The following is a 22,172-nucleotide window of genomic DNA, read 5'->3' as shown; positions in this document are numbered from 1 at the left end:
AGACTGGCTGGCGGCGCGTGAAATCGACTTCATCCGGCACGAAGCCTGGCCCTCCTCCAGTCCAGATTTGAATCCGTTAGATTACAAGATATGGCAACACTTGGAGGAAAAGGCGTGCTCAAAGCCTCATCCCAATTTGGAGTCACTCAAGACTTCCTTGATTAAGGCAGCCGCCGATATTGACATGGACCTCGTTCGTGCTGCGATAGACGACTGGCCGCGCAGATTGAAGGTCTGTATTCAAAATCACGGAGGTCATTTTGAATAAACTTTAGTGTCATAAGAATCTATGTTTTGTTAAGTTCATTTTGGTATATGAATGGTTACATAAAGAATAAACTTGTTTCAATTATTTTACATTAAGCATGTGACAGAATTTATGACTTGACTAGGTATAAATACGTTGTGTATATATGCAATATATATTATAATATATAATTTTACATTTATTATAGAATTAGATATCATCTCCTCTGTTCTCTGAAATCGAAGGACTACAGGTAGGTATTGATTGAGCTAATAACTTCAGGAAGTTATTAGCTCAATCAATATTGAAAGATCCCAAATGGAAAATAATATTTTAAACGCTATCTTTTTATTTTATGACAATGAATAAATTACTAATCTGGAAAAAGGAACATTTCAAATTATAAAGATTAATGAGAAACGTACATCTTAAAGTAAAGTTGTTTGTGAAGTTATAAGAACACACAGGACGAGACAGACCTAGTGCTCAGAGTCTAGAAAACTAAAACAAAAAAGTTAGAATTGAAATAGTTCTAAACTTTATATCTCGTTAAAACTTTATACATTTTTTTTGAAGGATAGTATTACTTTGAACTGTTTTATCTCTGTAACGAATTTTTATTATTATTACATAATGTCTATCAAATTCAAGACGACTGATTAACTTAATAGTTTGTACGCACCTTGATTACGATTATAATTGCAAAAAACTTATTAAGGCTTCATTACACAGTACGCGTACTTAGCGCTGCGTCAAAGCGTCCTAACGCCGCGACAGAGCGTTGCGTACTGATAGCAACGGCGCTCTGTTTCACAGTATATTACCATAGCAGTACAACAAACACATCTTGGCGTCGTAGCGCGCCGTCGATTTAACACTCTGACGCGCGCTAAGTACGCGTTCTGTTTGACGAAGCCTTTAGTTCGTCATAATACTTTGATCAGTACAACCAGATTATAATAAGAGCGTTCTGTTTCTTTTATATGCATTACAATACTAGTTTTGATCCACACCGACCTCCGATCGGCTCGCAAAGCCGGCAGTGTACTTCAAGCATTGTCGACTACCCTCAAACTCTCGTTCCCTATTTAACTATGGTCAAGCATATTTTGTCTCTGTAGCTGTTGTCTGTGTGGCTGGTCGGCATGGTGACCGCCACGTCGACCTTGGACACCGGGGTGGGGGTTCCGGTCACCAAATCTGCTAATTGGGATGAGGAACATTCACTGGACCTCGAGGTCACTGTTCGGGCTGGAAGATAAGGATTCATTGTGGAATCTCTACCTTAGTTACAATACCAGATCTGTTGAGTCTCAAAATACCTATGTAAGGATGCCTATGGTTTGTTTAAACTGGAAACCTTTTTATACAAAATTAACATCGAAAAAAAAAATATAAAGTAGTATTTACAACACATATCTATTGTTAAATATTATGTGCTCTTTCTTGTCGCAAAATGATGTCATAAAATACTTTATTTTTTATTTTTTTTATTGCTTAGTTGGGTGGACGAGCTCACAGCCCACCTGATGTTAAGCGGTTACTAGAGCCCATAGCTACAACCACAAATGCGCCACCCAGCTTGAGATATAAGTTCTAAAGTCTCAGTATCTACTTAAATCGATTATCAGCTCTATCTGGTCGACATAGCGTATCTTATTGCGCTTCCTTTGGGATCAACTATACCCTTAACCTATTAATGTGCCCAACAAGTACTTACAATTTGTGTAGCAGCTAGAGGCGGATTCGCCCGAAGGGCTGTACGGTTTCATCTCGTAGTGATTACTTCCCATGGACGACTGATGTCTACTTCTGTTTCCAAACGGGGTAGAATAACTACAGAAGTAAATGACAATGAGCAGGAATTTTACGAGATCCTATATCTTTAACTTTGTCGAACTTACTCTATGCGAGTTTTACTATAGTTCAAATAGTTCTGTTTTTGAATGAAATTGTAAAATTCGCTAGAAATTGGATTTAAAAAAGGGATTATACATCAAGGAGTGAAGGGCTATTTGGTATAAGCGACATTTCGCTTAATACGCGACATTGTCTTTGTAATTAAATATGCGTTTTATTTGGTATTACGAGTAGCATATTAGCATCAACAGTTCGATGTTTTTAATTGAACATCAATTAATTTTACATCATTCAAATACCTGAAGAAGATTTTTTGTTATGATATTATTTCGAAATTTTAATTTTGAAATGGCTTTCCTGTAAAGCTGTAAAAATGTCGATATGAAATTATTTATTCTGTGTGAAACTGCTGATGCTTAAAAAGTACTCTACCCATCACGGATCTCGGGAAAGGAATCTGCACTTGGCCTCTATAAAACCAACCTGTCTCTCACGTGAGGCATGTCGTAATGATTGTCGGGCCCCTGCATCCAATACTCGTTGCAGGCCCTCGTCAAGTCCGGTCCTGCGTTACCTTTATCTCGACCGATGTGTTTTGGAGTACCTATAATGATGAGATTACACCGTCTCCAATAACATTGCTTTGGAATATGTTTAAGGCATCTTATGCTCAGCTGCGTATACTTAAAAGGCAAAGCTGATAGATAGGTACTCTCAGGTACGTTGTAACACAATAGTGGCGTTGGACAGGACATCTAGTTAGATACACGGACAAAAAATGAACATTAGAAACAACAATATAGGAAGGACCGATGGACAAAAGAAGAGGTCGTCCAGCGAACAGATGAATCAAGGAATTAATAGAAACAGCGAGAAACGAATGGAGAACCAAAGCGAAGAACAGGGAAAAATGGGGTAAGCTATACTGGAGTGAATTTCTATAACGGAAACAACTTAAAATTTTAATTTTAAGAAAAACCTGTTTTTAAGGAAATAGTTGAAAATAGACTTCTTATAATATTCATGAACGCTCAATGATACAGGTAACACTCCAATAACAATGACGAGATTTTTGTTTAAGATTATTTAGAAAAATTACATTACATACATTATTATACAAAGCACGGTGAAATCAAGCTAAAGCAATAAGATTATCTTAATGCTCATCCAAAAAGGACTGTATCATTACTATCCAAGAGATTTAGCTGAAGATGTAAAAATCAAGTGTTTTTGTACCTGCCCTGGCGGCGGTGTAGCCGGGCCTGCTCCTAAATCTGCACCAGACGTAGAGGATGGTAGCTCCCGCCACCAGCATCGCCACCGTGATGCCAACTCCCACGTACATAGTGACGTCGTTAGTGTTATACAGCCCTGCGGCAAGACGGACCCCCTGAGAACCCCATACCAACTCCGGGTCGGTAAGACTTCAATTTAGATTTTCGGTTGGACCTTAAAGCTTTCACCGCGAACTTTATGTATGAGAATTTATTGAGTGTCTTTAATGACCTACGAGTATGTCATTGTGTATGTGTTCTGTTTATAGTGTATAGTGTAACTATGTTTTTTTTTATTGCTTAGATAAGTGGACGATCGCACAGCCCACCTGGCGCTAAGTGGTTACCGCAGCCCATACACATCTACCTTGAGATAACCTTGAGATATAAGTTCTAGTCTCAAGTATAGTTACAACGGCTGCCCCACCGTTCATACCGAAACGCATTACTGATTCACGGCAGAAATAGGCAGGGTGGTGGTACTTACAAGAGGTTCTAGATTACACGAGTCACCATTTTTACAAGTCACATTATCTTTTATTACCATCTGTCTAGTGTTAAATGGTTACATTACATCGTAAATGCCACCACCTTTAAATCTCGAGGTTGCGAGTCTGTTCTGCGGCAGGCTTAAACCCGTTATCTACCCGTGGAGGCTTTCAAAATACTTTGCGGTTAGTGAGTATCAACACATAAGATGGTACTGCTCCTTTTTGTTCCCTACCTATTCGCTGGCTATTCCATCTAATCAGTGGCTGGTAGATGACCTCTCTTATCCAACCTAAGAGACTTTGCTAACACTAGCCCCAACAAGAGCAGGGCTTCACTGAATCTACCGCAGGATTGGAATCGCGACCTACTGAGAAGATCCGACGAGAAACTCAGTATATATTGCTGCAAGTCGATATCACACAACCAAAAACATATTGTAATAGAAGTTGTTTTGTCGTTTAAGCCCAAGCGCGCATTTGCTTCGCGATCTCAATAGGTACATAGAGGTGGTGAGACCAACCAGTGCGTGCTTGCAGTAGATCCTACCATATGATGCTCGCAGTACGGACCAGACTATAAACCTTAGGGATTGCAAAGTTATCGACATTTGAATATCATATTTGAGCTTACTCAGGCCAGCGGGACACATGCCATCGACGCAAGTGGCATGTTGCAAGGTAGACCCGGTACACTCTCCGGTGCACTCCCTCCGACGGACCCTGACGCAGTCTCCACTACAAGTGGACCAGGCACTCCACGGAGACCATGAACCTTCTGAGATAAGACATGGATAAAACTATACTTTCAACTACTTTTTTGAAGTGAAGCTTCTTTAGGCGCGTTGAGAGTAAAATTTAACTCGTGACAGTTTCGTTACGGCCAGAGAGAAAATATACAGATTTAAGACGAGCGAGAGTGAGAGAGTAGGCAGAGCGTCTTGCGAACCACTCGACCTTGGAGAGAGGGAGAAAGCCAGCTAAGGGTGGATTCGACCAAACTTAAATTTATACTCGAGTAACTATACGAGGAATAACCTATTCCATGATTTTAATCTCGAGTAAATCCATAGTCGTTTTTCCACGTATACTTGCGCTAGGAATAACAATACGCGAATAGCAGAGTGAATGGTGAACAAAAATAAAATCCGGCAAGAAATGTTGTTGTTCAACGGCATAGTGTAAGAGCATACAAATCGTCAACTCGATTTTGCCGTATTTTAGTGTGAAAAAGTAGCTGTTGTGTAAGATATCCAGCTGTCAAACGTATTATTTTTATTTGTTGTTTGTTTGAGGGAATTGTCAAGTTTTGTCGTGTGGTTTTATCTTTTTTCGTTTAAACGTTGCATTATACAATGCCAGACTATTAATAATAATTTAGTGCATTGCGGTGACTTGAAATTAAAACAGAATAAAAATTTATGAAATGACAGAAATCAGATGTTGGACTGACTGACGCCATTACTTTATTCTAGGAATAGCTCCGTTATTCCGTGCGAAACGGCGGTATAGTAACAATTCCCGAATATGCCCACTATTCTTAGAATTGTAGATGGTAAAACGTAAAATTGATTTACTCTCGATTAACTGACGAGTTATTCTAAGAATAAGATTTACTCTTGTTTGGTCGAATCGACCCTAAGTCGTTTTCTCTTATACACAGAATTCCTTATTACAAGAGAAATTTTATTTAAGAATGAAAAAATGAAGAAAGCTACAATACGACACACCGCAAAAGAAGTTTCACTTCTTTCGTTTTTTATTTAAGTAAAAACATTAGTTCTTTAAGTGGTTACTGTAGCCATATTACTATGTAGATGTCTATGCCTGTAGACGCCTGCTCCAAACCAGACCCTCGACTGCTTTGCGGTAAAAATAGAATATTGGTACTTGTTGTAGATTAACAATATATCCTACTACGATCATGAAGAGTGTGTCTTGGTACCCGCACTCTTACCGGTCTGACATCGTAAGCATTCCTCGTCGCTCTGCGAGGCCTGGCCTCTGCAGGGCGCTCCTCCGTTGGCCGGCGGAGGCTCTGTGCAAGTTCTCGTGCGACGTCTTCCGCTAATTCTGGAGCCGCAACGACACGGCATCCACGGAGACCAGGCTGACCAGCCTCCATTTACTGTGACGTGGATTTGGCAATATTAAAATTAAGTGATATCCGATTTTCGATCGGTAGGCAGCAGCTTGGTTCTGCCCCTGGCATTGCTGAAGTCCATGGGCGACGGTAACCACTCACAACCAGGTGGGCCGCATGCTCGTCTACTTACAAAAGCAATAAAAAATAAACTTCAATACACGCGACAGAAATTGTATGGTTGAATGAAATAGTTTTCTTGGGGCTGCCGCATCGCAATAGTCTCTGCCGTGTAAATTCTTTTAAATAAATCCAGTATTTTCTTGTGAGTCATCAGCAAATACAACTCACAGTATTAAGAAAAACCACAATACAATTTCTGTTGCAGTTGCAAGTAGACAACTCTAATATGCGTATGGATTAATAATAGTTACATTTTAAAAACTAATCGACATGTTAATAATTTTGCATAGTAATGAAATCTGAAAATTAAGTTCAAAGAAGAATCCCTTGAGTTTAGATTATACAGAGATTCAACGTGACCTCATTAGGGGCTGCTGTTTTATGTCACTTCTGTTTCATATGCGAGCAAAATATTTACTGAAAAAAATTATTTTTATACAATTGCCCACTAAAAATAATGCAATGTTTCCAAGTTTCATATTTGTTTATTCCTTCGTAATTTTGCTGATGTGGATTTTTGGGATGTCTTTGGAATCTTAATAACATCCCAAGTTACATTGTCACACCTTTTAAATGTCGTGGATTATTTTTATTTATTAATATCTACACTTTCGCTGGTGGTAGTACCTCTTTTACTGGTGGTAGGACCTCTTGTGAGTCCGCACAGATATGTACCACCACCCCGCCTGCTTCTGCCGTGAAGCAGTAGTGCGTTCGGTTTGAAGGGTGGGGCAGCCGTTGTAACTATACTGAGACCTTAGAACTTATGTCTCAAGGTGGGTGGCGCATTTACATTGTAGATGTTTATGAACTCCAGTAACCACTTAACACCAGGTGGGCTGTGAGCTCGTCCATCCATCTAAGCAATAAATAAATAAAGATTGAACTTTTCGAAACGATAGTTGATAAAATTATCGAAATGATGCCAAATATAAAACGTCATGTCTTGGAAAGTTTGCACGAAGCTATTGTAGTGTCAGCTAGCATAATAACCATTGTTGGATCGGAAATTAAAAACATACCGTATACAGAGAGCACGGCCACGTTCGACTCGCGCCGACCGGCGACGTTCTCAGCTATACAGGTGTAGTTTGTCATGTCCTGTGATTGAATTCGCAAAGTGATAACACCTTAATATTTTGCACTTATTACACTCAAATATATCGGAGCAGCGTTAATTACATTGGCGCGGTCAGCGGTGATCATTCATGCGGACGTGGTGAGGACATTTGGTTCGGTCATGAATGCAATTTTTGTTTGTCCACACTTCATCATCATAGTCGGTTGCTCTTGGCAGTCGTGGTCATGTGGAATTCTTGCTTATTAAAGCCTTTACAGATGTTTTCCATTGTTTGTGAACCGAGGCCTGGCGCACACACTCGTTAAGTGGGGTTTCAGTAAGGTCTTTCACCTGATTAGTCCAGCGCATGGGGATTCGTCCACGAGATCTCTTACCATTGACCATTGTCCACACTTACATGCCCCAAAAACAATATCGCATCGAGAGGTGAAAGACTTTATAGTTTGAGCGACTTTTTGCTACTTTACAAAATTTCGTATAAAATATCATAACAAAAAAACGTCGGCTATTTGAATGGAGTAAACTTAATTAAACATCGAATTGCTGATGCTAATACCAAATAAAACGCTGATTTAATTACAAAGGTAAATGTCGGGTATTAAGCGAAATATCGCCCGCTTAAACCAAATAGCATTTCATCTGAACGCTTACATGTATTGGACAATGCGAATAAAAAGCATTGATGTTGCATATGGAAAACTCATAACTCGTTTGCGCAGCACTAGGGTGACCGTGGACTCGTCTGACTATAATTTGTGTAATCAAAATAAATCTTCCTTATTAAACATAACATTTGCGAAGAATTTTTAAACAATTTTATAAAGAAACCAAGATATATCTTTAAATATCCCTTTGTGAAATAATAGCCGTTGAAGTTGATTCAATCGCAGTTCTAATTAATATAACTAATTAACCACTAATATGAATAACATAAATTTATAATTCATACATATGTAACTTTTATTACGGTGCTTCCTATGACGTGTCTTTCTTTAAACGAGGTTTGTCGAGAGTATTAAACAGTAGGCAGCGGCTTGGCTCTGCCCCTGGCAACGGTAACCACTCACCATCAGGTCGAGCCCACAAGAGCAAGAAAAAAAACATTACCTGCAACCCAACATTAGGAAGCACTAAATTTTCGTCCTTTGCCTCAATAGGCACTCCATTTCTTGTCCATTTGAGACTTGGAGCTGGTGTGGCTTGTGGCGGAATACATCGGAATGTGACGCTCTTGCCTGATTCGACTGTCGCTGACTGCGGTTGCTGCACGAAATGCTTCTTGATGACTGTTGGTGTAGAACGACGAAGAATGCTATACTATTGACTAATGAAGAAATTCTCACTTTATCTATAACCGGCATGGTTTTAATACGCTTTTTTTTTATTATTAGCTTCAGACAGTAGGTATGTGTGTTTGTAACGGAATCTTTGAACATGATTTTGACCCCCTTCAAAACGTCGGATTTACTCGAAATTTGGTACACTTAATAAGGACCGATGAAAATTCAATAATAATAAAAAATTGAAAAAAATAATTATAAAAATTGAAATTCAACTAAAAAATGAAAAATAAATAATAGTTTAAAAAAAGCAGCGCTTTTTTACAATAAAAGATTTTTTTCTTACACTATTTTTAATTCAAATTTATTAAAATTTATTTTCTATTTTTTAGTTGGATTTTCTATAAAAGCGTATTTTGTTAGTTTTTTTAAACTATTATTTATGTTGAATTGTTACAAGTTGGGATATTAAACGTTCCGCTCGTATTGAGGATACATTTTTTATCAATGAACTTCGTTAAAAATGCTAATTGAGAAGTGCATTGTGGGTGGAATTACATAGAGCATATTTTGGGTCAAATGTGTTGAGAATAAAAAAATATGTAAGTGATAATGTGAACAAATAAAATGGAATAAAAACTAGTACTCTATTTGTATTAATTTATTAAAACCTGCAGTGAAAAGCCCTAAAAACCTCGGAGATTTTAGCCATGTTTCTTCACACTATGTAATATAAAAATTTGAATCACTACCATCTCCACACCTACTACATTGTACATAAAAGATGCTTAACTTCAAAATAATTAAAATACGTTGACATAAAGATCCCTACTAAAAGAACAACCAAGAATCGGAATTCAAAGGTCTACCGTAACATCGCATCGAGCCAAAATCACCTCCAGAACGAAGCGTTCGAAACTTTTACAACATAGACTTTGAGACCATTGAACAGAGTGAAATCATAATTTTTAACGACTGTTTTTATTTTCATCCCCCGCATCTAGGGGCGGGTAGCGGAACCATTATGTGCAGGAAACGTTACTTCCGCTCGTTAACTCAAGCACTTTGCACTTTGACGAATGCTCACTAGCTCCCGTTTATGTTTAGAGGGTGCTACTGCTAAGTGGGTTAGTGAAAGTGAGATGTTTAAGGCTTTCGATTGTCCGTGTTCAGCCCTTAAGGCATTTAAAGGCTTTAACGTTTATATTACTATTTGTTTTGTAAATCGTGTCTTTTGACTTATATATTAATTTTTTTGGTCAATCTGCGTTTCGCTTAAGAAGTAGATTTCTAACTCTCGACCATCACAATAATGTCATGAAGATCAAAAGGATTAAGGAACTAGCTAAATTTACACTGCATGCAACCGGTTATTTTAAGAATATTTAGGGCATGCTTATATTCAGCAGGGTATAAACAACAAAAATGATACATATGTAAATATAAATTTCCAGCTACGCGCAGACGGGTAGGTGAGCTCACGGGCTCTACCTGAGAGAATTTCCTAACACTAGCAACGATATGAACTGTAATCTATGCGAAATTATAAATAATATAAATCTAATAAGTACTCACAAGCGTATTCGATGAAAATGGACTGACTGCGAATCCGCCCTTTACTATTCCAAGCGTAGCACTCACACCCGTATTTTCCACCGAAATATTCATCTAACTCATTTCTGGTCACATTTAGCTCTGCTTCGACCACCCTCACTCCATTCTGAGGATCCACGTGTTCGTATTGTACTGTCTTATCAGTTCTCACGTCATTGCATTTGAAGAACACTTGAAGAGCATTGGCAGCCCTACAGAGAATCGTGGCTGGTTTATTCCTAATGACATACGAGTTTTTAGGTTCTAATAAGAATATTGGAAGACCATCAATGGTTTCATCGTTTTCTGGTAAAGGTATATAATCGTCTTCTTCTTCTTCCTCTTGAGGTTTTATGTCAGAAAGGTAAGGGTCGAAGGTTAGTAGGCCATCTGGATGTATGTACTCTGGTCTTAGTTCTTTTGCTGTCGTTGGTTCTGGATCTGTAACAATGTTTTTATTTCAACCATATCAAGTCCATCAATCAACATATTCTCTATCATTTGATCTGCGAAGAGAAGCTATATTGTTAATACTGAACAAAGATAGAATGCATATATTTTAAATTTTTATTTTCACACTGCTTTTTTGCACAAATGTTCCTTTGCAGTTACATAAGGGTTATAGAATTAAAAGTTTTGCATGAAATTATTGTAATGGAGCGCACATCTGTCATACCTGTGTATGCTATTCAACTTTTGAACTCTTGCAACAAGTTTGTCGTTGTTATTGTGGACTGTAAAATCTTCTGTCCATTACACCAAAAAAAGCATAAATTTCGTCTTCAAGCAACCATACATCAAACTAATATTATATTAAAACCCAATACGCAAACACAGAATGGGAATATATATACGGAGTCGCCATTATTATGAGTAACCTTACTGTTAATGGATGAGTCATAGACAGGACATACTGGGCATTAGACAACTTGTAACATGTCTTGTATTTTCTATTTTCTTATATGTGGCGGAGACATGGACACCGAAAAAGGCTGATCGAAGTCGGATCGACGCGTTTGAGATGTGGTGCTGGAGGAAAATGCTGCAGATTCGGACGAAATGCTGGACGGCGCATCGGACAAACGCATCAATCCTGGAAGAACTAGGCGTCTCCTCAAGACTTTCCACCATTTGCTTACATAGGATTTTAGAGTTTTTCGGCCACGTTGCGAGGAAAAAGGGTGACAATCTCGAAAGACTTCTCATCACCGGCAAAGTGGAAGGAAAGAGACCTAGGGGGTGTAGTCCCATGCGCTGGTCCGATCAGATTAAGACGACTTTGGAATCCAGCATCAACTGCGCGGAGGACTGGAGTGAATGGAGGAACATAGTTTTAACAAAAGTGCTCCGTAAAGGTCACAACCCTCAGCACTGAGGAATACAACGCACGGAGGAGGAGGAGAGACATGGTCGGATATCCATGGTTTCAAATAGAATTACAAATTTTAATTGATTTCTTATCGTCATTTTAAAGCTTTTTTTAGTAAAGTCGAGGGGTGAAAAGCTATTTAGTTTAAACGACATTTCGCTTAATACGCGATATTTCTCTTTGCAATTAAAGGTGCGTTTTATTTGGTATTAGCATCAACAGTTTGATGTTTTTAATTGAACTTCAATTAAGTTTACTCCATTCAAATAGCTAAAGAAGTTTGATATGATATTGTTTCCAAATTTTTAACTTTAAATGGCTCTCCTATAAAGTTGCAAAATTTTTGCTTAAACCAAATAGTCTTTCACCTGTCGATACTTTACTTATCGATACTTTATGACGATACTTTACTTATCGATACTTTATGTCGATACTTTATGCCAAGTAAGATAGCAACACAAATGAATACAACAGAGATTTTTGCAATAAACATTATTAATTGATACGCCCTATACAAGTGTAGACTTATAATAAGCATTGTCGGCGGTAATACATCGCAGTCATAAACATAAAAAAAAAAAAAAAAAAAAAACAAAATAAGAAACTCCAAAATGTACTAATTAAAGTATTTTCTTCGGCTTTCTCAGTCACGATTAACATAGCTTCTAGGACTTAATCTTAACCTAAGCAATAAAAAAAAATGATTTTACGATGTGTGCCATGCGTCCCGTCAACTTATAAGCCTAAATACATTTGTGTCAATAAAAATATTTGAAAGAGCATCTTTAATTTCGTTCCCTTTACCTTTTAATTAAAATTCCGGCCGAACTCAAACTAGTTTCAAACTTGAAAGATCAAAAGTAATGACATTTTTTATGCGTCAGCTTCGTAATGTGACAATAAACGTGAGGATCCTTGGATTAATTTATTTAAACCAGCTCACGGCCCACCTGGTGTTAAGTGGTTAATGGAGCCCATAGACATCTACAGCGTGAATGCCGCCACCCACCTTGAAATGTAAGTTCTAAGCTCTCAAGTTTTTTTATTTTTTTTTATTGCTTATATGGTTGGACGAGCTCACAGCCCACCTGGTGTTAAGTGGTTACTGGAGCCCATATACATCTACAACGTGAATGCCGCCACCCACCTTGAGATATCAGTTCTAAGGTCTCAGTATAGTTACAACGGGTGCCCCTTCAAACCGAAACGCATTATTGCTTCACGGCAGAAATAGGCAGGATGGTTGTACCTACCCGTGCAGACTGACAAGAGGTCCTACCATCAGTAATTACGCAAATTATAATTTTGTAGGTATGATTTTTATTACCTACGCGATGCTATTCCTTCACCGTGGAAGTCAATCGTGAACATTTGTTAAGTACGTATTTCATTAGAAAAAATGGTGCCCGCCGGCGGGATTCGAACATCGATGCACCGCTACATACGAATGTATCGGGTGCCTTATCCTTTTGGCCACGACGACTGTATTGTACTAAAGCAAGGATTCGATTCACGGAGCTTATATTATAACTAACCGACTGCTGAGGATTTTCTTCAGATTAATATTGTGTTGTTGATAGCCTATTTGGTTAACCTATAAACATCGCTGAGGACAGGAAGAAGTGGAGAAGCATAGTGCATCGAGTGTTCAACACTTCAAGCTAGATTCGAACTTAAGCAATGAAGAGACCAACTAAGAAGAAATATATACCGATTAATAAACTATGTTTACAAACAAACTTTATACTAATTACCTACAAAAAAAATGGACTATACTGAAATCACCTTAATCGTTTACTTATTGTATCTTTTGTTTGTATATCCATTCGTATCTATTGTATATGTAAAATTACAAAATACCTGTTCGCCAAAAATGTATCTTTGTTTTTTTGATAACAGACAAATGAGCATTTTTAGCGGCAATAGACCCGACAAAGTGAATACACAAAATCGAAGTCACAATCCCACAAGAACGGTGACCCTCCCCTTAAAGTTAGAAAACATAATTACTTTAGAGCATCGGTCGGGGAACTTTTTTAATTATTACCCCAAAATATTTTTGTGTAAGTTGATAGTATCCCATAGCGAAGAACAAAAAAAACGAAATCGCTACCTACTTTTTAGCATCTTTCATAATATAGCCCCCATGATAATTTTGAAAAGAAAACAATAACTAAAAATTTAATTTAAACATCATTTATTCAAATTATCAATGTAATACCTACATAACGGTAATAATAGTAATATAAGTTTCACTTCAATATAATATACTTTTTACTCACAATAGTTTCATTTTTACCCCCAAAATTTAATTTTACCTCGTTTAGAGTAATTTACCCCGGTTCCCCGACCGCTGCTTTAGAGCAAAAGGGTGGTTTCGTTTCGATGGGGGGCAGAGCGTGGGGTCATAGTTAGGCAGATAGTAAAATGATTTTATTTTCCCTCCTGTTCGCTGATAGCATCAGAGGTTATTTCGGCTTCACGTAGAAAGGTAGGTGAGCTCAAGCCCTCAACAAGAGAGAACTTGCAAACTGGCCTTAGCAAGAGCAGTGGTTCGGAGTATGTACCACCGAATCGCGACACATTGAGTAAATGCGGCGAGAAACTCAGTGGACTACTGTTTGAGGACAATGTCTCGATTGAATTACAACCTTCCTACCAATCGGAAAGTGTTTGCTTAGTTTGGGAGCAGTTTTTTTTTTATTGCTTAGATGGGTGGACGAGCTCACAGCCTATCTGGTGGTAAGTGATTTTTGGAGCCCATAGACATCTACAACGGAAATGCGCCACCCACCTTGAGATGTAAGTTCTAAGTTCTCACCTTTCAAACCGAAACGCATTAGTGCTTCACGGCAGAAATAGGCGGGGCGGTGGTACCTACCCGTGCGGACTCACAAGAGGTCCTACCACCAGTATAGACACTGATACCTAAGAGTTTTTACCGTAACAGAAGATTGACAACACTAAAACTTGCGCTCATTGTCTGTCTCGCTCTGATTTTGCGTTTGCTACTGTCTTATTGTACGTTATGCTTTAATGTTTTCATGGTCACAGGATTAAATGGTGTTGGCATTTGAATATATGTATCGGAAATAATTTAAAGACAATAATAAATTCGAGATTAAACCGTAGAAGTTATTTTAATTGTGACTTGAGAAAGCCGAAGAAAAAAAAAACTCTTTAATTAGTATATATTGGTGTTTCTTCTTTTGTTTTTGAAGTGAAACTTCCTTATCGGCGTTGGAAAAAAATTATCCGTCACATTTTTCGGTTACGCGTCACTTTTTTCCGTTACGCGCCATCTGTTTTGTATTCATGTCTATGATAATACAATCCTTTTGTTTAAACTTTATCTAATTTAACTTTTTTGTATTCATGTCTATGATAATAAAATCCTTTTGTTTAAACTTTATCTAATTTAACTTTATTTAACCAATTTCTAGAAAGTTGCATGTAGATCATTTTTCGAAAAATAAGGCCATAAAGAAGTTTCACTTCTTACGTGTGTACACTAGTACACGCACACATTTTTTTTGTATTTCTATGACAGTGATGTATTACCGCCGACAATGTTTATTATAAGTCTACACTTGTATAGGGCGTATCAATTAAAAATATTAACATAGCTTTTATTTCTCTGCGGGCGACCGATTCGTGAACAGAAATATGAAAGGTCAGTGATTGGGAAAGGCATTAAATACACGCTATGTTCAATAATATTGTAATTATAGCCTGTATTTTTTTTTTATTGCTTGGTTGGATGGACGAGCTCACAGCCCACGTGGTGTTATGTGGTTACTGGAGCCCATAGACATCTACAACGTAAATGCGCCACCCACCTCGAGATATAAGTTCTAGGTCTCAGTATAGTTACAACGGCTACACCACCCTTCGAACCGAAACGTATTACTGCTTCACGGCGGAAATAGGCGGGGTGGTGGTATCTACCCGTGCGGACTCCCAAGAGGTCCTACCACCAGTGAAAATATTAAATTTATTTAAGATACTCTTATATAATGTGTATTCCTAATAGTACCTGTGTAGGTAAATGTATATTACACAATGGTTTTATGTTTTTTTTTTATAGTTAAATATTTGTTGTGTCGTATCAGCTTTGTATTCATTGTTAATTTTGTGTATTTAAATTTACCGGCATTTTTGTGTTTAATAGTTACTCCAGCGATGCCTGGGAGTTACTGCATCTTTTTTACTTATTGTGTTTTATTTAATGAACTACATATTTTGTATTTTTATTTTATTGTCTCCCCAGGCAGACGACCACGCTAACCCATAGACATTGACAATGCCAGTACACAGCTAAGCTACTGCTTAGCGCCAATAATTCATAAGAATGTTGTATTGAAATTAAAATATAACATATTTAATTAAATAAGTAAAAAAATCTCACCTCCGTTTTTTACTTCGCCAATAAATATTGTAATCATGGACGTAATCCAAATCAATTTCAATAGATTAATTTCTAAATTTAGAGAGCTGCCCATTTGTAACATTTTCGCGTAATTGTCCATCGCAGAAAACTTTTTAGTAACTTAAATCGACTATTATAATTTAGTTTATCTTATCAAAAAAATTATCACGATGATTCATTTGAAATTGAAAATAAATATGCGATTCCCGAATATCACGCTAACAACATATCAAATGGCATGCGATTTAAAAAAATAAAACACATTTTTTGAGACAACAAACAGCTCTGTAGTCAGACTTCCGCACATAATACACAATTTTCAACAAACTAGTCAATGTATTTCGTTCAACTCACAAAACACAACACGTAAACGTCACATTCGTAATTCAAAGATAAAAAAATTTTTTTTTTTTTGTATTTAATTTATGTAACGGTTTTCGAAAATATTTTTCCGTTAATTCTATACACACACATGTGCATCTCGCGGCGTTCCGCGTGCCACTGATGCGATGGATCATACGATCATAGGACTTGAATCCCGTTCTTATGCAGTAACCATTCACATGTAACATTGTTGGTGTCAACAGAACCATGTATTTCTAAGTAGCGGTTAAGTCACAAAAAAGTTTTAATTGTGAGAAAATGAATAACATTGATGGGAACACTTTAATTAAGCTCCGTGAGAAATCTATCGGCATTTTTCTAAGGGAAACTTTAATATTACTGTAACATTCTAATCTTCTTTTTTTTGCATTTCGCAAAATAATAAAACCATGACATTTTGACGAACTCAGAACTTTCAATTAGTGAATGTTAAAAATCAATAACTAGCAATAAATATTTAATTGAAGATAATACTTATTGCAATATTTTATCATAAATTTCTTTCACGTTATTAGAAATAAGCAAAAATAAATGGAGCACTGCCCTACGGCAATTTATTAAAATTCAACAAAGAAACATTAAATTTAAAATAAAATGTCTCCCCATAACTAACGCCATCTATACGGAGCTTACTAACAATTATGAAAGCTTCCCGAAATAAAAATGGCTACTTTTCCAGTCGGAAAGCTCTGCGAAGAATCTTATTAAATAGTAAAATCATCACGAGATGGCGCTAGGCGCAATAATTTTAAGCAGCGACATCTAGTTTCTCATTCTAAAACTTCAAAATTCGAATTGTGTCTTGTCTATGATTTTGACTACGCAAATAATTGTTTTGCAAGCCACTAGATGGCGCATATTAAAAGTTTTTAGTCGGATGCTGATTCTATAGATGACGCTAAACTTTAAAATTATTCGTACCAAATATCCAACTACAATAAACTGTATGCTATGTTTATATAATACTAGAATTTTAGAAAAAAAATCTGTTGAATTAGCGACCTCAAATATTGATAGTTCGTAATTAAATGAGAATGTAGGGAATATCAAGTTTTACCAGAGTTTTACAAAAGCTGCCCCACCCTTCAAAACGAAACACATTACTGCTTCACGGTAGAACTAGGCAGGGTGATGGTATCTACCCGTGCGGGCTTTATAATATGCCGTACTAACAGTAACTTTTAATATTATTTTACTAATTATTTCCAATATACTTTTAAAGGTACCAATGTATCTATATATTTATTTACATAAAAGAATATTTTAATGTAATTCTCAGTGATTTCGCGATCTAACACCAATATCAAGAAAAATTATAATGGCTTGCTAGTACTATATAGCATGTTTTCGTAGTTTTCTTTTTTATTCGCACCCTGAATGCTGTACTTTGTACAAACTTTAAGCATAGCATTTGAATTTTTCAGGCGCCTACCATTATTTACCATATCGTAGATATTAGATCGTGTCTAATCGTCTATCACATCATATCACATTTTTTTTTAATCATACGTGTTTTCACGATTTATCTTAAAAAACTTAATAAATTAAACTATTTAATAAGGGTCGAGTTTGCCTGACCCCAAAAACTGTATATTTTTTGAAACTACGGAAATAATGTGATGACAATGAAAACTCTTAGCTTTCCTTTTTGTACTGATAACAGTTGCTCCGTATATTCATAATGCAATACTTTACAACACGGTTTTACTCTAACACGAAAAGAAAAATTCCCGAAAACTCTCTTATAACACGGTACTACTACTACAAAACGATAGTGAGATTTTTGTTCAAAATAATTTAGAAAATTACATTATGCACTATAAGCACACAGTATATGGGAATAACCGGAATTTTACTGTTTATTTTTATGTATAATAGTTAAAAAAATACATACAGTCATAATTGAGATATTATATTCAGAAAAATTACCCCCTTTTTGTACTGGCTTCTAGTCTAGTCATAATACGATTTCGCACAACACGGGACTTTATAGGAACATATCTACCGTATTATAGGAGGGTTACCTGAATTGTAATAGCGCAATGGTAGATCCCACCTACTTTGGCCTACGCCCGCCGCGAAACAGATATGCTTACCACTTTGATGAGTCAGCTGTCAGCTGATGAGCTGTCATATCAAGACAACATCCTCATATCGATGCTAGCTCCTAGCATCTCCTATCTATCAATCCTAGCATTGCTAGGCAGCGGCTTGACTTTGGTCCTGGCATTTCTGAAGTTCATGGGCGACGGTAACCACTCACCATCAGGTGGGCGGTATGCTCGTCTGCCTACAAGGGCAATAAAAAAAACACGTTTCGCACTCGGGGACTGCCGCGATAAAGCTATTGCATAGCATTTTTTATCAACTTATGTAAGTATTAGATATTATAAGTTATTAGTAGTATAAGTATTAGACAATAATAATTTAATATTAAAACAATAATAAAATAAGACCACGCTATATTTATAAACATTAACAAAAGGTATGTTGCGGTGTAGTATTATTGAGGATATTCAGAGTTGTCTATAAAAATATACCAAACCTTTACGGACATTATTGAATAATGAAGAAAATACAGATATACCAAAAATATATAATTAAAATATATAAATTTCATTTCACATAAAATTATAAGTTAAATAATAATAAAAGATGACTTTATTTTAATACGCATCCATTGGTTGCTTCATTTTTTGTCGCCATACTCGTGGCGTTGGCTAGCGATTCAATTCTAATTTTATTATAACTATACGAGTATAATACCTATAATTTTGAAAATTAAGTTTATTGTATATTTAATGTACACAATAGTAATAATACAGTTGGGTAGCTGATTCAGTGATTTTTAAAATTAAATTACAACTATAATAGATAAATTATAGACTATTTTTACTAGGGCTCACTCCAATGCGCCGCGGGCCTCATAATATGAGATATGTAGCTACGTCACTATCATAATGCATCAACTTTGTAATGCTTAATGACTGTTCTGTAGGTATGATCCATGATTTATCTTAATTATTTTTACGCCGGTAAGAGTAATGCCATCTGTCCTCGAATAGCAGAAACCAAAGAACTAGTAAACTCGAGAACACTCGAGAAGTACAACGCCATCTATTACCGAATAGCGAAAACTCATCGAAACTACTCGATCTATCAGGAATGTTTCCGATAATTCTAGGGATGTCGTATCGACTATAGAAGCGTTACAGAGATTTTTTCTTTTTTTTTTATAACAGCTAAGAGGCAAACGAGCAAGACGGGTCACCTGATGGTAAGTGATTCACCGCCGCCCACGGTCACCAGCGACGCCAGTGCGTTGCCTAAAATGATGACACGAAGGCAGTTTAATCGGATCTACTCGATGCGAAACAGCGAACGAATCACCTGAAGCGAAGCGGAAGAAGCGAATTACGAATTGTAAGTGCTCTAAGTGTTAAATAAAGGTTCAGTTTGTACTTCGGTGAAAGTTTTATTTATTTCGAACCCCAGCGCGTAACATTATCTATATGCAGAAATAGCTTTATGTATTTACTTACTTGATTCAGTTATAGAAATTAGATTTTTATTATAATTTTTTTCCCGTTCTAAAATACATTTGAATAAACCGCCATTAATATTAAATTCGGCCGTCGAACGTCTTCGATTTGAAATTCGAATGATTGATTCGAAATCCAAATTCGGCATTACGAGCGGCGCTGCCAACATTGAATATTGATTGCACAAAAGGCGCTTGAGCGTATTCTCGATTCGAAATCATTCCTTATCCACATTCCTTTGATCGCGCCAAAAATATGTAAGTGGCCATTTTGAATTCACATTTTTTTTTATTCCGGACCACATTTTCTAAGCGTTTCTTTTTGCGTGTGTGCGGTATGAGAATGTCTTTGTAGTAATTTGCGGGGGAAATTCAAATTTAGACGGGTCCCGCTCGCCTTTCCGTCGGTTTTCAAAGTATAATGAGCTTTCAAAGGAGTTACGAACATACATAAATAAATATAAAAAATCATGTGTTTTGTTGTGTTTGTGTAGAAGTGCAAGATATCTACAAATTAAAAAAAGAACACTGGAGACATAAAATATGTACATACTTAAACCTGAAAGCGAAACAAACTAACAAATTTACTTTCTATAACATTTAGGTTATTAAATTTGAACAAATCTATAAAATACCAAAATTCTAGCCACATCTATGACCTAATAGGTAAGACGCCCGGTGTATTCAAGCGCGAATCGAGCGGATGTGATTCATTAGAATTCGATTCTAGGGCCGTTTCTTTTCCTGTTACTATTTAATAAAATAGAATCCAATTATACATAAAATGAATTAAACATCAGATAATGACTATTTGTGGGGCTTATTACGAGAGCTTATGAGGTTACATTCTAGATTCTTCCACGATTCCTATTTTTTAAGCATTCATGCATTCTAGTTTGAAGGACATTACAGCATCGAGACTTCGATCTCGGAGTTTAAGGTTGAAGACGGTATTAGACACGTTTTACCATCTATGAGCTCCGGTAACCACTTATTATTGGATAACGGATAAGCATCTAAATCTACAAATATACTGCAGTATTATTCTTGTTAATTACCAAATGATTCATCCTAACAAAGAACTGTATTTACCAATAAACAAAAGCGAGGTAGTAAGGTAAGCTAATAAATTAGGTACGTATTATCAATCTTTATTCTATCTCGAAAAGGCTTAAAGACTAAGTATTTAGAGACAAAAACAAACTAAGGCAAGTAAATCCTTATTCTGTGTTGAGTGGATAAAGACTGCGGACTTGTTAGGGCCACTACACTGCGGTAATTTCGGACAAGCGCTCAGATCCACTCGGGATACTTTTTAGACCATACGATTTATACGTCGGGGTACTTTTATTGGATCGAATAAAGTCAAACGATTGGCTCAAATTTTTTTTCCCTACCTGTTCCAGTAACCTCGAGGGGTTATACTATATTCTCTGGTCGAGTAGGTAAGCTCACGAGGCTCAAATCTGACGACGTTGCTAACACTAACCCTAGTAAAAGCAGTGCTTCGCAGAATTGTACCACCGGATCGTAAACGCGACCCATTGAGAAGATCCGACGAGAAACTCAGTGGTCTGTGTCTATGACAAAACTTCGTTTTAAAGTACATAAGCCATCTTCTGCATAGAAAGGTAATTGCCTTTGTTTATAAGTCAAGACTTCTTAGTATATGTCCTTCGGTATACGCGAATCATTGACATAATCAAAACGGCTTATACGACGATTTATTCCCAACGTTTTGAATACTTATGTTCCTTAGTCTTTCGTTACCACGAAAACTGTAAAACAGTGTATTCGATAACGTAGCTAATGATTTAATAACAATAAACAAGGCGAGATTTAGCCATCAAAGTGGTTTAATTATGAAAACTTTTTGTTCATCACAATAGAATAGTTTTTAAAGATATATAGAATTAAAAAATGAAACCTAATTTAACTATTCGTAAGACGCCGTGGCCTAAAAGATAAGACGTCCGGTGCTTTCGTATCTAGCGATGCACCGGTGTTCGAATCCCGCAGGCGGGTACCAATTTTTCTAATGAAATACGTACTTAACAAATGTTCACGATTGACTTCCACTGTGAAGGAATAACATCGTGTAATAAAAATCAAACCCGCAAAATTATAATTTGCGTAATCACTGGTGGTAGGACCTCTTGTGAGTTCTCACGGGTAGGTACCACCACCCCGCCTATTTCTGCCGTGAAGCAGTAATGCGTTTCGGTTTGAAGGGTGGGGTAGCCGTTGTAACTATACTGAGACCTTAGAACTTATATCTCAAGGTGGGTGGCGCATTTACATTGTAGATGTCTATGGGCTCCAGTAACTACTTAACACCAGGTGGGCTGTGAGCTCGTCCA

The 22,172-nt window shown here is 36.8% G+C and overlaps 1 protein-coding gene across 2 annotated transcripts; it reads right to left on the bottom strand.

The window, feature by feature from the left end:
* Positions 1-578: 578 nt before the first annotated feature.
* On the bottom strand, positions 579-16,390 carry LOC101741765 (netrin receptor UNC5C). Of its 2 annotated transcripts, none has more exons than XM_012690144.4 (10): positions 15,867-16,390; positions 10,072-10,530; positions 8,324-8,502; positions 7,158-7,236; positions 5,827-5,997; positions 4,504-4,647; positions 3,344-3,478; positions 2,591-2,711; positions 1,968-2,083; positions 579-1,498 (listed from the first exon to the last, which is right to left on the bottom strand). In XM_012690144.4, exons 1-10 carry the CDS (start codon positions 15,985-15,987, stop codon positions 1,332-1,334), a joined length of 1,692 nt encoding a protein of 563 aa, XP_012545598.2. In that variant the 5' UTR covers positions 15,988-16,390; the 3' UTR covers positions 579-1,331. The 2 variants fall into 2 exon arrangements, with proteins under 2 accessions (XP_012545598.2, XP_012545599.2); XM_012690145.4 differs by having other exon boundaries at positions 1,968-2,059.
* Between the last annotated feature and the right edge of the window lie 5,782 nt (positions 16,391-22,172).

Source organism: Bombyx mori, chromosome 22 (assembly GCF_030269925.1).
Source record: "Bombyx mori chromosome 22, ASM3026992v2".
NCBI lineage: Eukaryota > Metazoa > Arthropoda > Insecta > Lepidoptera > Bombycidae > Bombyx > Bombyx mori.
This window is presented reverse-complemented; position numbering and strand designations above follow the sequence as displayed.

Coding starts and splice junctions, on each gene's coding strand:
- LOC101741765 (XM_012690144.4), bottom strand. CDS start 15,987: ATGGACAATTACGCGAAAATGTTACAAATGGGCAGCTCTCTAAATTTA. Junction 8,503..10,071: donor CATTTTCATCGAATACGCTT/GTGAGTACTTAT, acceptor CTACACCAACAG/TCATCAAGAAGCATTTCGTG. Junction 7,237..8,323: donor TTCCTAATGTTGGGTTGCAG/GTAATGTTTTTT, acceptor ATTCAATCACAG/GACATGACAAACTACACCTG.